Raw genomic sequence first — 18,341 nt, forward strand, 5'->3', positions numbered from 1 at the left:
TCTACTTTAATGTTTCAACAAGGGGGGTCCACCGCCACTGAACCCCCCTGTGCTGTCTGTGTAAGAAAATACGGATCTGCAGACAGCGTTCGGCTTCGATCGTAATAAAGAACTGCACATGCGTGGAACGTGTTTCATTCGACAACTTCCCTACAAATATAAAAACTACTGACGTCTACCCCTATGTCTGTATACCAGAGTTAAATTAATTATTCTAACTCTTCGGGCGCTTTTAAAGCTGAATGTATTTGGTGATAAATGTCACCGTTTAGCAAAATGTCTATATTACTGGTTAACCAAATCAACGCCAAATGAAAATGGCAGACAAAATTCCATGCAACTGGGCCTAATGTATTTAGCACGAAAACAAAACTATTGTGTCTATATCATAAGTCTCCACGGGACAACTGCCATTTCAAGGAACCACCTCTCAATGTATACTATAGATCATACTTTTACTTTGTGTTTTACCCCATTTACAGGAACGAACGATCGAGCCGATCGAGGTAAGGCCAACTAGGCCAAGTGATCAAACTAGACTCGTGACAGCAAATATATAAATTGTCAATGCAAGAGTGAGTGAATGAGTGAGTATGTTTTTAGGCCCTTTTTAGCAATATTCCAGCAAAATCACGGCGGGGGACACCAGAAATGGGCTTCACACATTGTACCCATGTCGGAAATCGAACCCGGGGCGTCGGCGTGACGAGCGAACGCTTTAACCACTAGGCTACCCGACCGCCCCCTCAATGCAAGAGAATAACAAATCTAGATTATCCGCCGAAACAGATTCCATTTTGGATAGAGGGCAAATAGCGGTACAGATTATGTGAATTAGCACTGAAAATCAGTGATGACACCAGGTGTTCGCGAAAAGGATAAGCATGTCCTGACCTACGGGTAGCGCCCGCACTGTATGGTGGCATATGCTCTTACTGCAATAACATATTCTCCCTTGAACAGTTTGTCTTTTCAACTATATGTAATAGTTTTCTGAAAAATCTATGGGATGTGTGGGTAATTGAAATAATGCCTTATGGGTAATTGAGTAGAAAGTACATGCATTTCTATTTCTTTAAACAATTGCCAATAACATGTCACATTTGGTAATTTTTCGACTTTTGTAAGCTGTTTAACCCCGAATGCAAGACATTTGTAAGAAAGTTTACCGCAATAATGAGCGTGAGACAGTGAGATCATCGTCCTGTAGAAACATTTTGACAAGCAGGTATAAATTTTCCCTTGGAAATAGCTTGAGTTAATAGTAATAGGGCATGCCTTTATCCTTTAATAGGGCGTGCCTTCACGAAAAGGACATATTGTGAATGAATGAAAAATGAAGCAAAACGATTCGGTTTGGTACGTCGTGTGCCATTGTTACAGGCGGACATACAGTATAGTTTTTTAACGATATGTAAAGCATGTGCATGGCAGGTCAGTTATGCGACAGATGTAAAACATTTGAGTTAATAGTGAGTCACTGATTGAGAGAATTCAATCTAAGGCCGCATATAAGCCATGTAACGAGGAGAGGAGTTTGTCAACCTCTGAGTGCCCCTAGCATTAACTGCCAGTCTTCCGTCTCACATGCACGAAGTCAATCACATTCCTGTAAATTATTAGGTAACCCGCAATATTCTTTTTGCTCTATCACTGGGCGTTGAACGTGTCATGACATGATGCGCCCGCAAATCGAGTGGGTGAAGAGCGAGATGCTCGAGATGGTTGTTACTAGATGTAAGTATAGTTGTCAGCGATAAGATTCAGTGAGGAGATTTGAGTTATTTATGTAACTTAACATCACTTTTAGAACTAAACAAAAGATGGAGAGACGTATTTCATTTCGCGAATATTATGTGCCGGTATGTGTCCAACTTAATCTCTGATATTTCTAAGCGGGGTACTTGTGAAGCATATGACAAGGGACTGATAGAAAAGTTCTCTCCTTAAAGGTTGTTCATACATGGCTTCAACCACGAGGTGTTAATGAAGCACAGGGCTGATGTATGATGTCCACTGTACAGTGTTAGAAGTGTTAATGACACTTCCCACCGCCATTAGAAGCACAGTACTGGTGTATCATGTCTACTGTACAGTGTTAGAAGTGTTAATGACACTTCCCGCCGCCATTAGAAGCACAGTACTGGTGTATCATGTCTACTGTACAGTGTTAGAAGTGTTAATGACACTTCCCACCGCCATTAGAAGCACAGGGCTGATGTATGATGTCTACTGTACAGTGTTAGAAGTGTTAATGACACTTCCCGCCGCCATTAGAAACACAGTACTGGTGTATCATGTCTACTGTACAGTGTTAGAAGTGTTAATGACACTTCCCACCGCCATTAGAAGCACAGGGCTGATGTATCATGTCTACTGTACAGTGTTAGAAGTGTTAATGACACTTCCCGCCGCCATTAGAAACACAGGACTGGTGTATCATGTCTACTGTACAGTGTTAGAAGTGTTAATGACACTTCCCGCCGCCATTAGAAGCACAGGGCTGGTGTATCATGTCTACTGTACAGTGTTAGAAGTGTTAATGACGTTTTCTGTCGCCATTAGAAACACAGGACGCCTTTGGTGTTTATATTTTACAAATTTTGAGGTACAATCAACCACGCTCTTTCTGCCAAGATTTCAAAGACCGTCATCTGACTCTTGCTCAAAAGTTGTTTGATAAAGGTTACAACGTTCAAGGCCTCAGTAAACCTTTCAAAAAGCTTTATGGTAACCAAGTGGAGGAAAATTTCCAAATTTGATGCGTCAGTGACAAAACTGATGTCCGACACAATTCCCTCATTTGACTCACCTTTTCACAAACACCTGGTATCACCACATGATAGTTTTCAATATTCCCAACAGATTATAGAAATCCAACCTTTCTGTTTCTGTTCCGTCAAGTCTTGGATTTGTTTCTCACGCAGCGCATCACGGTCCTCAAGTTCCTGTATCTGTAATGATGAAATTCAAGTTTAGTCTGGTGGATCAATTTATTGACACACTCATAAACTAATCATACTAATAACACAAATACAAAGAAAATATTATAACGAAATCAGCAAACCTGGGAATGAGTGAGGTTTTACGCTGCTTTTAGCAATATTCCAGCGATATCACGGTGGGGGACACCAGAAATTGGCTTCACACACTGTACCCATGTCTGAATCGAACCCGGGTCTTCAGCGTGACGAGCTAACGCTTTAACCACTAGGCTACCCGACCGACCTATAGATTAAGAGATCATAAGAGTGTATAATAGATATTGCTTGCTTCCTCTTGAAATATCACTCTCACTGACTCACTGAATGAACATGCCATTCTGTATTAGGAATAAACACTATGTATTTAGCTCGCCAAGGCTCGCAATACAATGTTTGTTCCTAATGCAGGATATTTACCATCCCCAAACACACTCGCGTGATAACCTCTATGTCTTACTCATTGTATCTCATACAGACATATATCACTGTTGTGAGCTTATACCACTAGTGGCACACTTTAGGCAGCTCATGATGCACATTAGAAGTCCCGAAATGACAGCATTTTAAGCAGAATTATTGTTTGAAAGGTTTACCCATTGCCTAAAAAATACAAAATAGATTGAACACCCAAGGGAGTAGTGTTGAATACCTAACGAATCTTCAGTGAATAGTAACTTTTGAGTAAAGTCTTCATGGATCACAAACATATACTCAACAACAAAAGTTCCTGTGACACCAATATTTAAGTGTATTTTTCAAACAAGTAAAGTTTGGTTTTCAATATTGTAGTACATGTGTGGAATCAAGTCACAAAAACGCAACTGCATCAGAAAAGCATGCATTCTATGCAAAAGTTTACTTTTATGCAAGCCCCATGCATTTCACTCTCCATGTGCGTTAACGGGATTCCATATGCATTGTTTAGCATGGATTCAAACAACACGTCTACGAAATCGATTCCAGCCAGCAACAGTGACTGCAAGAAACATCCCTGGCCTTCGACGAATATCTTCACAAACCATACGTCGCCGCCTCAAATGTGCAGGGATTGTCGCCAGACGTCCCATTTGGACAGAAAACTACCATCAAGCACGTCTACAGTGGTGCAGACAGCGTCAACGCTGGATGGCCATGCAGTGGGGACACGTTCTATTCACTCACGAGTCTCATTTTCACCTCAGCCACAGTGATGGACGGATTCGAGAGTACCGACGTCGAGGTGAAAGTTACGTCAATCATTGTGTCATGGAAGAAGATCGGTTCGGGGGCAGCAGCGTTATGGTATGGGGTGGGTTTACAGCAAGAGAGAGGACCCGTTTGATAGTGGTAGAGGGAAATCTCAATGGACAGCGCTACCGCGACGAGATCATCAGCCCTGTTGTTCTACCGTTTTTGCGTCATCATGGCCCAGGCATTACCTTTCAACATGACAACGCCCAGCCTCATTATTGCTCGACTTGTTCAGGCTCCATTCAACTAAACAATGTGAATGTCATGCCCTGGCCGGCTTGCTCCCCTGATCTCTCACAAATCGAGCACATGTGGAATTAGGTGGATCGGCGCCTTAAGCCCTGTTTATATGGCGGCATTTGCACACGTGTGTATTTTTTGCATATGTGCAAATTTGCTTATGTGAGCAAATTTGACCGTATGGACGCATTTACTCATGTGCAGATTTTACTCATATGAGTAAATCTGCACCTAGTTTGGACTAGGTGCAAATTTGCTACTACCTGTGAGTATATGCAGTTTAGATATTCAAATTGGCAACGCTTAATCCTCATTGGTCAGAATGATACCAGTTGATGTCCAGACTTCAAACAGACCAGACCATCAAAAATGGCTAGCAGAAAAAGAACAAATGAGGGCCCAAAATGTGGATCTGCATGGAGCGACGATGAAACGAGATGTCTTTTAGGATTAAGGGAAGAGAATTGTTTTGAAGAACAACTTAATCCCTAAGGGTCTTTGCACAACGGACAGGTTCATCACCTCCATCCTGTATGCCCACTTGTCCATCATCTGTGTCATCATCTGTGTCTTAATTCCACTCATCCCTGAAGGTTTCATTGACACTCTCACATGTTATGCAAGACAATGCAACAGCCAATCACCGTGAAATGTCCAATCGCTTTTGTAAGCATCTCCACCGTCCCTTCAAACGACTGAAGGCATTCTCTGCCGTCATCCTTGCCCTGCTGAGGCAATAGTTGAATGTGGCTTGAGCAGGAGTTAGATTGGCTCTGTTGGAGAAAGGCTTTAAAAGCCAAGTCTTTAATGGGTAGGCCGCATCACAAAGTAGTACCACTGGCATATTGGAATCACCAACCTTCTTGTTCCATGTGGGGAAAAGAATGCCATTATCACCTTGAATGAAAATATCGGAATTGGCAAACACGCGGGCATCGTGGTCCTCGCTGACTGAAGCCCGGGACGCCATGGACATGATTGCGATACACAATGCTCAGATGGGGCACAAGGTCATCATCAACACCTATGCTGTCATTTGCTGTCAACACCAAAGAGATTACCGACTCTGTATGCTGCAAGCCAGTAAATGGCAATTGCTACCTTCTTTAGGACACCCAATGGTTCTTCAACAGTGTCTTGGGAAGGAGAGCGTTCACCTTCAAGTCTTCTGCAAATGAAATCCAATGTTTCCTTTCTCATTCTGAAGTTTTCTAGCCAGTCTGTCTCTTCAAAGTGCTGCAGAACAACCATTCCAGGAAACATTCCAGTCTGATCTTTTCCATAGCTATGACAGAAATGGATGGTTTTGACAATTTACTCCAAATCTGCTTATGGGACTTATACTTCGTATGAATGCACAGCAAATATACTTTTGCTCACGTATGTAAATTTGCATATGTGTGCAAATTTGCATATATGCAATTTTTTGCCGTATAAACAGAGTATTAGACGTCAACCACGTGTTCCACAGACACTCCAGGAACCGCGAAACAGGTGCCATCAGATATAGATGAAGATGTGTTGCTTGCATCGCAACCAGAGGTGGACAAACGCGCTATTGATTTGTAAATTGACATTTTGGCATGTTCATGTTTTTTATGAAATCACGCATTTTCTAAAGTCAGTATGGCAAATTAAACCATTTGAACACTTACAGGAGTCTTTATCTGTTGTAAAAAAACAAAACTTTGCATTAAATCTTATTCAATGTCACAGGAACTTTGGGTGTTCAGTATAGCAAAAATGGGAATAATTGTTCTAAAAAATCAAGATCTGGTACTGGACAGATTAAATCTGTATGCTCTAAGAACCATATCAGTGTTCCCATTTACCGGTAATTACTAGTTTTTTACTTGGACCAATTAGGCTTGGACCGGTAATTCATGTGACTACCAGTCCCTGTGGAGCGGCAAATATAGTTAGTACCAGTCCTCATAAAAATCTTTGTCGTTGAAACAAAACATAAGCAAAATTTAAATTTTTCCGAACGAAGTCAGCTTGTCTGTTACTGGTAGGCATTATTAGAAAGAATCATACAGAGATCACAAAGCCTAGATTTCTTCTAACATGGGATTTACTTTTCCAGGTTTCTAAAAATTACAGAATGATAGAATGTAATTGAATGTATCCACCATTCACTGTCATGACAATACATGTAATTAAACGTGCTGAAGTAGACTTTTATAAAAAAACAGCATAATAAAATCGCAACACATCAATAGCATGATACCTTACACTGTAATACAATGACTGCTCCCTTGCTACGTGCAACTTTGAAAATGTCATGTTTACCCAAAAATATGAACATAAAGCATTTACACTGACCATGTGGGCAGTATTTTGTTTCTAAAACAATTAATAATTTCAATAACACTGTTAAAATAGGAAACGCTATCTCACATGGCTAAATAATTCAACTTTCCATTAAATTAAGAAATTGACTGACAACCGCCTTTGAAAATTCCCATAAATCTTAATATTATCTCATATTCATGTCTTCTGTACCTGAAGAGTGGATCTCGACCATGTAATACTTCTCAACAGCTGAATTTCCGCACTTCTCAAACTCTCTGACCATCCTGGGTCACTTGCTCGCAGTAAAAACAAATACTCAAGGGAGCATCTATTGTATCAGAATGGTTCAAAGCAGTCAGTGTAAAGCCTCTATAGCTATGCACCTACAGTCACAGAAATTAAACAAGTTAAAGTCAACTAATATTCCCGACAATTAGTACACATGGTGACAAAATGCCTCTGTACATATTTTAGATAAAAAACCATTTTGTAAATATTATGATTACATTTCGGAAAATATGCTAACACATCATCATTACAATCATAATGTTATTACTTATTCTCCGAAGTCTATAATTGGCATAATTCGGTTTTCACGTCTCAGTCTACATCAATGATATATGCATAATGAGATTTAAAGTTTTTGTATAACTATACAAGTAGTAATCACATTGCAGTCTGGAATCATTATGCAACACGATAAATGAAATACAGCTCTCTCTGTAGATGGATCTATTGGCTCAATCATATAGCAGATAATATACTGAACAGCATTGAAAACGCCCCACAATGAAAATGGATGTATTTTTATCCGGGCTTTAGTCATATGAAAAAATATAAGTGAATGAGTAATATACGACGTTCTGGACGAAGCATGAAGAAGAACAGCTCGTCAAAACACATTCCTAATTTTTTGTGAGCGAAATCGCCCAAACACAACAAATTGCGTGCACATCTTGGAAAACGTGTTTTGTTTCACTGGGAAGCATGCAGAATAGGGCTATAAAAGACAGACTTTTAAAAGCCACATCATTTGTACCGTAAAGGGTACTGATACAAGAAATGCCAAGGTTAACAGCAGAGGAACGTGAACGTACCTTGGGCATGCTTCGAGTTGGTACGTCAAGTAGAGTCGTTGCACAACGGTTTCAATGCCATCATTCAACAGTTCTCAGGCTACTGAGCAGATACCAGCAGACAAGAACCACCAGAGATCGACCACGTCCGGGTCACGTCGTGTAACTACACCACGTCAGGATCGCCATATTTTTCGTCAGCATCTTCCTGGTCGTACACTTCCGGCTACCAGGACTGCAGCAACCATACAAGGCCGACGGAATTGATCAGTGCTGACACCGTCCGCTCAGCACGTCCGCTCAGCAGGGCTACGTGCTCGACGTCCATATGTTGGACCAATACTCACTGATCGACATCGAAAATGATAGTCTGCGTTGGGCCAAAAGGCATCGTCATTGGAGATGATTATGGTGGCATGGTGTGCTGTTCTCTGATGAGTCATTTACGGAAGGCTGACGGTCGACTGCGAGTGTGGCGTCGACGTGGAGAACGTTACCACAATGACTGCGTTGTACAGACAGACCGATGGGGGCAGGGAGTGTCATGGTGTGGGGCGGCATCAGTCATAACCATTGAACAGAGCTCCATGTTTGTCGTGGAAGAGTTAATGCCCTTTACTACAGGAATAACATATTGGCAAATCATGTCATCCCATTCTTTCATCAGCACCAGGATATGCACACCTTCCAGCAAGATAATGCAAGAGCACACACAGCACGTGTTTCAACACAGTACCTAGCGAACAATAATGTGCCTCTGCTTCCATGGCCAGCCCTGTCACCTGATCTATCTATCGCCAATTGAACAATTATGGGATTACCTGGGTCAACGCCTCTTACGTCGTCCGCAAGTACAGAGTCTGAGAGAAGTTGAAGATACACTACGTCAAGAGTGGAATGCCCCAGAACACTATTCACAGACTTATTCGATCAATGAGAAGACGTTGCATGGCCTGTGTTGCTGCCAATGGCGGACATACCAGATATTGACTTTTCATTTTAACCTTATGTGTCTTCCTTACACTGATGACGTAATTGTAATTACTGTGTGGTATTCCTGTTTCCTTTGTCGTCTTTCTTAATAATCCGCCTATGTCTGTTCTAATCAAAATCGACCGCCTCCGTGGTCTAGTGGTAGAGCGTCCGCCTGAGAGCGGAAGGTCCGGGGTTCGATCCCCGGCCGCGACGTTAAAAAAAGGTACTTGTTGTTACCCTGTCTGGCGCTCGGCATTAAGGGTTAAAGCAAGGACTGGTCGGCTCTGAGTCAGTATACTGTGTCTGAGTGGGGTATTCATGTTAAACTGCGGCATGGTATCTCAGTATGCTAGCACTATAAATCGGCATCAGTCCGGTCTAGTACAAGCAGCCACACACACACACGTGCATGCACGTCGCTATATAAGTGCAATAATCTTGGACGCAACGTTAAACCCCATTTCACCTCACCTCACCTCTAATCAAAATCGGTCATTGCTCATGTTGTTTTTGTAATATTTCAAGATTTATTGCTAGTGCGTTTTCAATGCTGTTCAGTATATATCAGGTGCAACCTAGCTCTTAGTTAACATAATATATTATTCCAAACAATCACCATCAGGGTTTCCCCTTGTCTACTTTTAGTGGAAGGCAATAACATTTTGCCTTGCTTGGAGGTTAGAACTTTGTATGAATGACGTGTAGATCTAACTATGTTACGGCAGAGATGACATCATTGCATTGAACATGATGTTGAGGGAATTACAACCAGGTAAATTTCATATGTTTTTCATTTATTGAAAGTTGGGACTAACAAAAATTAGGGGGTAATTGTAATTTTTGGAGTTGACAGTCCACCAGCACTGGCAGTTTCAAAATCAAGTGGGAACACTGCATGCTGTGCAACAAAGGGCAGGGCATAAGCCCTTCAACATTGTATACAGAAACAAATCTGAAACCAGTTTCACTAAGGCGCAAAAATCAATCTATATCTTTATTCTACAAAATGGTAAATAACTCGGCACCAGCTTATCTCTACAACCTTATCCCAGACCAAGTTAGCACTCGCAGTGATTACAAACTATTAGATGTAAGACTCAACACTATACAAATTCCTTTACACCTAACTCTACAAAATTGTGGAATAATCTATATGATGAAGAAATTAAATCTAAACTCACGGGCGAAAGAAACGCTGGCTTCTAATATTCGCATCTAATAAAGACACATGAAAAATGATGTCAACAGACATCATTTTATTTTACAGACACAACAATAGACATCAGGTTTACGAACTCTGACAGCCACGCGATGATATGTTCAGGAATTATGAGCATTTTTGGAAGAGGTGTTTATATGTCCATAATTCGATCATGTTATTTTTCTTGTTGTCAAACAATAACACACCTGAAAATCACACTTAATCGTCAATATCGAGTGTGTTCACCTCTAGCACGTATGCACTCCCTGACACGACGTCGTACTGATGTTACCAGTCTCCTCACAATAGCTGGAGTGATGAGACGCCACTCTTCTTGCAGGGCCTGCGTCAAGGTCTGTCTGTCATGTGGGGGATGCTGACGTTGCCGAATATGTCTCCCAAGAAGGTCCCAGAGGTGTTCTATTGGATTCATGTCAGGGGATCGGGCTGGCCACAGGAGAACTTGTATGTTGTTTGCATTCAAAAAGTCTCTTGTAAAACGTGCAGAATGTGGAGTTGCGTTATCCTGTTGCAACAGCGTTCTGGGATTATTCTGCAGGAATGGAAGTATGGCTGGTGTAAGGACCTGGTTGATACAGCCGTTAGCGTTGGGGTTACCATTTATAACCACCAGGTCGGTCTTGGTGTCACCGCAAATAGATCATCACACTGCCAACACCATAGGGGTGCACTTCCTGAAAGCAGCAACGTGAAGTACGTTCGCCTCTATGCCGGTAAACTCGCAATCGGCCCTGAAAACGTCGTCTTTGCCAGCGTTGCACTGTACAAGCCCACCTCAATCTGTTGAGTCTATGTTGTCGGGTCAAGGTCATTCCCATCAAAGGTCGATAAGCTCTCAAGCCAAAATTGCGGAGACGTTGGGCTACAGTCCGTCTGCTGACGTCGTGTTGGAAAGCATTTTGTGCTGATGATGTCACAGTGATAAATCTGTTACGTAGGTGCAACATACGTAAATAGCGGTCTTCGTTGGGCGTGGTTGCTCGTGGTCTTCCACTTCGTGGTTTGTCTGATGTCCGGCCAGTATCTCTTAAAGGTTTCACCAGTCTCTCGATGGTGGTTTTGTGACAGTTCATGATTTCTGCAACTCTGGTCTGAGTTTCACCCATCTGCAACATTCCTATTGCTCTTTCTCGCTGCTCAGACGTCAAAAGTGGCATTCTTGTAAGTTGAATCTAAACGATTCAATGCTACAGGAGGTAATACCTAAATCTAGCACGAAATTTTCTTTATGCATTTTTTTACATAGAGAGGGAAAAAACATATTTCTCCGAAAATCACGTGCTGCAGAATCGCCACTACCCCTAGGAAATAGTTGGTGCGTTTGGGAGAATGTTTTTATATGGTATCGAATCATGGTTTTAGGTTTTGATCAAAACTGTGTCAACGTTTATAAAACCAGCGTTTCTTTTGCCCGTGAGTTTACTTGCTCATACTCAAATTCTCGAAATTATTAGCATGCACTTACAATTACAAACATTTTTTAATATACAAATTTTGGAACCAGATTCTGTGAAAATATCGACTGCCGCCTCACTCAGATCCAGTGACCTAAACGGACATAAATTCGATAGATTCATAACAAACAGCCCAGTTTTCTCCTGTGGTCACTGCTATGAAGACCCGCTACTCTACTTCTTTTTTGTTACAATTCTGATCAAATTAGAAGCAATTTCTTATATTAGATACAGGATATGATGTTAATACAGTACTTTACGGATGTGAAGGCCTATCATCTGAAGCAAATCAAGAAATGATTCTATCTGTCCATATTTTCATCACCAGTTCTGGTAGATTTTAACTTAACAAGTATTTGTCACAAAGTGACGAAATGTCCCCCGCCTGTATATACACCATAGTACCAAATATGAAGACAATCCAGCGATTAGTTCTTGAGATATTGGGGCAACACCGTTTTCCAACTCCAAAAACAGATTTGCCTGCTGTGACCTTGAAAATGGGGTCAAGGTCACCAAAACCGACTGGTGTATGCGGTGTCTGTATATACACCTTAGTTCCAAATATGAAGACAATCCAGCGATTAGTTCTTGAGATATCGCGGCAACACCGTTTTCTAACTCCAAAAGCAGATTTGCCTGCTGTGACCTTGAAAATGGGGTCAAGGTCACCAAAATCGACTGGTGTCTGCAGAGTCTGTATGTACACCATAGTTCCAAATATGAAAACAATCCAGTGTTTAGTTCTTGAGATATCGCTGCAACACCGTTTTCCAACTCCAAAAGCAGATTTGCCTGATGTGACCTTGAAAATGGGGTCAAGGTCACCAAAACCGACTGGTGTCTGCGGTACCTTAGTTCCAAATATGAAGACAATCCAGCGATTAGTTCTTGAGATATCGCGGCAACACCGTTTTCTAACTCCAAAAGCAGATTTGCCGGCTGTGACCTTGAGATATCGCGGCAACAAACAGGTGGGACGTATGGACGGACGGTCGTGAATACTATATCCCCCACTTCGCGCTTTCGCACGGCGGGGGACAATTAATACAAATATGTGTATCTTGTGGACATTATGTAGTACAGATATTACGTACAATCCCATCATTCTGACTATCCAAACCAAACACTGCTGATCATGCTTGCCAACTGTTTGTTTGTCAGTAAATAATCGAGTATGGACCAGACAATGCAGTGATTGATATCATGAGCATTGATCCCCACAATTGAGATATGATGACATGCATCAACCATGTCAGCGAGCCTGACCACCCGATCCCGTTAGTCGCTTCTTATGACAAGCATAGCCACCTCTTACGGCAAGCATGGGTTGCTAAAGACGTATTCTACCCCGGATCTTCACAGGCTAACTGACCACCAGGTTTTTTTTGTGTAAATATTATGTAGACGCCTTTACCATCTTTGTTACCTGATTTCTATGTAGGGAGAGGTATTAAAATAAGCACTGTCTTGTTTAACATGTTTAACGATCCCAATTTTCAGTTGAAATAAAAATATGTTTACACCAAAATGGGGGTATCCCTACTTGTCCAGCACCTACTGTTATACATACAAATTCACCCGAGCATGATGTTGGTTAGACAAAAGGGGTTATGGGGGGCATATCATGTTTGAAACAACTATTTGCTGAACATCTCTCAAATAAGACAACAAATCAGTGAACTAAACTGACGTCCAAAAGAAACTTTACCAGAGTCTGAAATCACTCTTGTTCAAAAACAACAAAACATATATGCATGAAGTAAAGTATATTGAGAAGATCAATATATCAACGTAATCAACACTGAAAATGACAATCATACCGCGACCGAGAATGACGTCAGAGCCCCCCAAAGTTGGGTGTGGTACAAAACTCATGGACAATAGGCAGAGTACATAAACAATTGCTCACGTTCAATAACAAGTCATTAGTAGCGTGTGTGACCATCAAATGCCTCAAAACACACAAAAACTCTTCGACGCACAGAAAAAGTCAGTCGTCTGATGAGGTCATGTGGGATTTGACGCCATTCTTCTTGGCGGGCCAAGAACAGTTCTTGCCGGTTTGCCGGCAGGACGTTGACGTTGTTTGCTGCGAGGAAGTTAGTGACAATTCTGGCTGTATGGGCTCTAGCGTTGTCATGCTAATAAATGACACCACGTGGCTGCTGTTGGAGAAATGGTAGGACAACTGGACGAAGAATGTTATCCACGTAACACCGAGCTGTCTAGTTTTCGTCAACGATGACCAGCGGTGTCCTCTCCTGCCAACAGATCCTTCCCCACACCATGACACTCCCTCCACCATATTGTACGACCTCCTGTACGCAACACGCCGACGTTCGTTCACCACTTCGGCGGTTAACACGTTGTCTTCCATCAGCCCTAAACAGAATCGACTTTCATCAGTGAAGACAGCCCTCTGCCAGTCACGTCGTTGCCAAGGTCGTACAGTCCGGGCCCATCTCAATCGCAGACGACGATGTTGCCCTGTGCTGTCAATAGCTGTCCTGTGTATGGTCTAAAAGCCCTGATTCCATGAGCACTGAGTCTCCTGGCCACTGTCTGTCGACGTCACTGTCAGGAAGCCATTTCAGAGGTGCAAGGTACGCAAGTACCGGTCATCATGGGGCGTGGTCACCCTGGGTCTGCCTGTTCTTGGCCTGTCAGCGGTCCGCCCTGTCTTTCTGTAACGTTGCATCAAGTTGGTAACGGCAACACGGGAGCAACCGAAGATTCGTGCAATATGGGCGTGGGTGGCTCCCATCTGTACCATATCACTGTGGATGTCTGATTTGCCGTTGCAATCATTTTATACCCTTACCCACACGTGCATTTGCAGTTGTCCTTGGTGCATGTGTTTTTCACTTTTTCGCGTGTTATCTCGCAAACATGTAACAGACGATTAACATTTTCTGCATACACTATTGTTGTATTTAGGTTATGTGTTTTAGATAGACTTCATCGTAAAAAAAATGATACTTTGTCTGAAATTTATATTTTCAGTTAGTAAAGTTTCTTTTGGACGTCAGTTTATATTCACAGACAGTGTACAGAGTGAACACTTCTAAAATACATATCAGTGAGTGAGTGCACAAAAGACATTATTCAATTAGTGTGATTTGGGCTTTAAAAGAAGAATTACAGACAAGAAGCAGTATTCCACTATGGCAAATGGACATGTTGATGAACAGTTAATTCCCAATTTTTAAGGCAGATTGCCATTTCTTGTATGCCATTACTGGATACAAGTTGATGACTCAGACCGGGTGTCAAACTTCTATTCATTAGAAATGTTCACAAAAGTATGTCCAACAACCATGAACACCGAACATGACTTCGACCACCTCAGTGGTCTAGTAGTATAGCATCTGCCTGGAGAGCGGAAGGTCGTGGGTTTGATCCCCAGCCGTGTCATACCATGGTTGTTGTTGTTACCTTGTCTGTTTCTAGCATACTGTTTCTGAGTGGGATATTCATGTTAAACTGCCGCATGGTATCTCGGCACAGTAAATCGGCATCATTCCAGACTAGTACAAGCATCATTGATGGTTTAAACATACATTGGCAGCCCCAGAAGGCAAACACAGATACAAAGAGTCATTTACCTGGACACAAGACATGGAAGAATAGATACAATTAGCAAACCAAAACACAACACAACCTAAAATACTAGAATACATAACAGTAAAGAGGAAACAACCAATCACAGCCAGAACATCCACCCAAACAATTTTCATAACATTCAAAGCCATATCACTCCCCACTCACGTAAGCTTTGGCGCATTAAATGATAAAGTCCACCCCATCAGAAAAAAACAACAATCCAATGTGACCAGTGCCACTCTTTTGATCACGACTCTACTACAGGCCAAAACGACCCACTATGCCAAAAATGTGACTCTGAAAACCATCTAATACAGGAGTGCACATGGGCCCCTTTCTGTAAGAATTGTAACCCCGAAGGACATACAGCAAACCAAAACACCCGTCCGTCAAACAATATATTTTTAAACTTGATAAAAACATCAAACAGTCACATGTACCAAAACCAGCAATCATACAACAACACCACATTACCACAGACGAGGAAATCCTACCACTCTCAGACCAAACCCTAGATTCTACAGTTAGTTCCTTCCAACCCCTCCCCCCACTCCCCCAAACAACCAGAAACCACAATCTCAAAGACAAAAACCTAAGCCAAAACAGATACTCACAACTTCTCAACCCATCTCCAAACACACAGAAACCATGCAGACAGACATACATCCCCCACCCCCTACCCTCCACCCCCTACCCTCCACCCCCTACCAAACCTAATACACATACACATCCTATCCTACCCTTCCCCTTAAACCACACCAACTCCCAACCCCGGCCCTTACTACAGTCAATACCCAGGCCCAAACCACAATTTAAATCCCCCCTCCCCATACCACTACAATCCAACCATCCACTATCACAACCCCCAATCCCGTCAGCACGCCCAACCACTCAAACACCCATACAACCACACCACCATCACAACCCCCAATCCCACCAGCACGCCCAACCACTCAAACACCCATCCAACCATCCACTATCACAACCCCCAATCCCGTCAGCACGCCCAACCACTCAAACACCCATACAACCATCCACTATCACAACCCCCAATCCCACCAGCACGCCCAACCACTCCAACACCCATACACCTACACCACCACCCACATTACTCAGCAAAATAACAGAAAAGCAAAGAAAAATCAAAACTTAAAAACAGCACCTTCAGCAACCATAACTCAACCAAAATATAACAACATAACAAACTTATAAAGTTCATAGCAGCTGCCCTTCTTGTTATATTGTTAAAAATACAAAAGCCTTGCTCACAAGTTCAAACTCTACCAAACATCTTATGCCAGCTTCCTAACTGCCACCCACAGTTGAAAAATAAACTAAAGTCATATCACTGAACTAAAATTATCTCAAAGTTATACCCATCACCATGTCATTCATAACTATCTCTTTGACAGCAAATCTGTTAAAAAAACAGGCTGGGAAGTTCATAATGTCACATGGGGCAGTGATCACTGGTCCTTAAAATTATACTAAATATAATAAACAAATCCCTTTTAACAAACGATCAAACTTCAGGAAACACCCAGCAAACAAATTTTAATTTAAAACAAAGAAACTGGCCACTGTTCATCAAACTCTGCCATCAATCTGACACATCACATGATCACGAATACAAAACACCGACACAGACACCCACCTATATAAATAACTTCTTACACACCCCAGTCCCTTGGTGGAGCAACAAAATAATCAAGGCTAGAAAACAAAGAAAAAAGGCTCCCAATCATTTTAAGAGAGACTGTTCTAAACTACCTGTAGTTATAAATCTGAGCAACACAACTAAACAAATAATCATGGCAGCGCAAAGAGAATACACTGGCAAACTTTCAGTAAAAATGAAACATAAGCAGACAAAACACTGCTATTGTGGAAAAAATTTAAAGCCATAAAAGTTAATTCCCTAAAATCTATTTACCCCAACATTAAGAACCTCACCACAAATTTTAAAGCCATAAAAGTTAATTCCCTAAAATCTATTTACCCAAACATTAAGAACCTCACCACAAATAAAGCCAAAACTATTGCAATCGCTGCCAACTTTTTTAAAACAAGCTGCTGAGCCAACACCAAAAACACAGCCTCAGCCACAGGACAAGATAATATCAGTTACATAATCATAAACAAAATCCTAATTAGAATACAAAAACTAAATATAGACAACGGGCACTATACCCCTTCAATGGAAACATTCTGATATAGTACCAGTCCTCAAATGAGGAAAAACCCCAAACAAGCCTGACTCCTACCGTCCCATCTCAAGTTATCAACCCAAGCTGGCCATCACATACCACACATACACCGATGCATCACAAGACACAAACTGGCCATCACATACCACACATACACCGATGCATCACAAGACACAAACTGGCCATCACATACCACACATACACCGATGCATCACAAGACACAAACTGGCCATCACATACCACACATACACCGATGCATCACAAGACACAAACTGGCCATCACATACCACACATACACCGATGCATCACAAGACACAAGCTGGCCATCACATACCACACATACGCCGATGCATCACAAGACACAAACTGGCCATCACATACCACACATACACCGATGCATCACAAGACACAAACTGGCCATCACATACCACACATACATCGATGCATCACAAGACACAAACTGGCCATCACATACCACACATACACAGATGCATCACAAGACACAAGCTGCCCATCACATACCACACATACACCGATGCATCACAAGACACAAACTGGCCATCACATACCACACATACACCGATGCATCACAAGACACAAACAACACCAGCATAGGTATCCATGTAGACCAACCCCACAATAACCAGTAATTATCATCACAAAAATTCAAATACAGCAGAATTTCTGGCCATATCAGCAGCACTACACCAAGCGAAAACCCTGAACCAAACCAACTTTCTTATAATTATGAAAAAATGGTTATGTAAAAATTTGGTTTTGGACCAAACATAATTAAATGGATTAATATCTTAACTAAGAATGCATCATCTTGTGTAATACAAAATTGACATCTCTCCACCCTTTTCTGAACCAAAGAGGATGCCGGCATAAAAGTAATAACAATAAATGGTATGGAGTATAAATTAGGTCAATATGCAGATGATACACAGTTATTTTTAGATGGATCTGAAGAGCTGCAATTGATACTTTGAATAAATTTTATAGAATATCCAGTCTTAAGGTAAATATTGACAAAACTAAAGCTATATGGA

The 18,341-nt window shown here is 41.7% G+C and overlaps 1 protein-coding gene across 3 annotated transcripts in view; it reads right to left on the reverse strand.

Moving 5' to 3' along the window:
• The window catches only part of LOC124126957 (ankyrin repeat and protein kinase domain-containing protein 1-like), a 30,609-nt gene that overhangs the window by 6,602 nt on the left and 5,666 nt on the right, over positions 1-18,341 (reverse strand). For all 3 annotated transcript variants that reach the window (XM_048396576.1, XM_048396575.1, XM_048396577.1), the window contains exon 3: positions 2,882-2,954. In XM_048396576.1, the coding sequence (XP_048252533.1) occupies positions 2,882-2,954 (73 nt within the window). The remainder of the gene's footprint in view (positions 1-2,881; positions 2,955-18,341) is intronic.

The sequence above is a fragment of the Haliotis rufescens genome, unplaced genomic scaffold (genome assembly GCF_023055435.1).
Source record: "Haliotis rufescens isolate VD_foot unplaced genomic scaffold, xgHalRufe1.0.p SCAF_153, whole genome shotgun sequence".
NCBI lineage: Eukaryota > Metazoa > Mollusca > Gastropoda > Lepetellida > Haliotidae > Haliotis > Haliotis rufescens.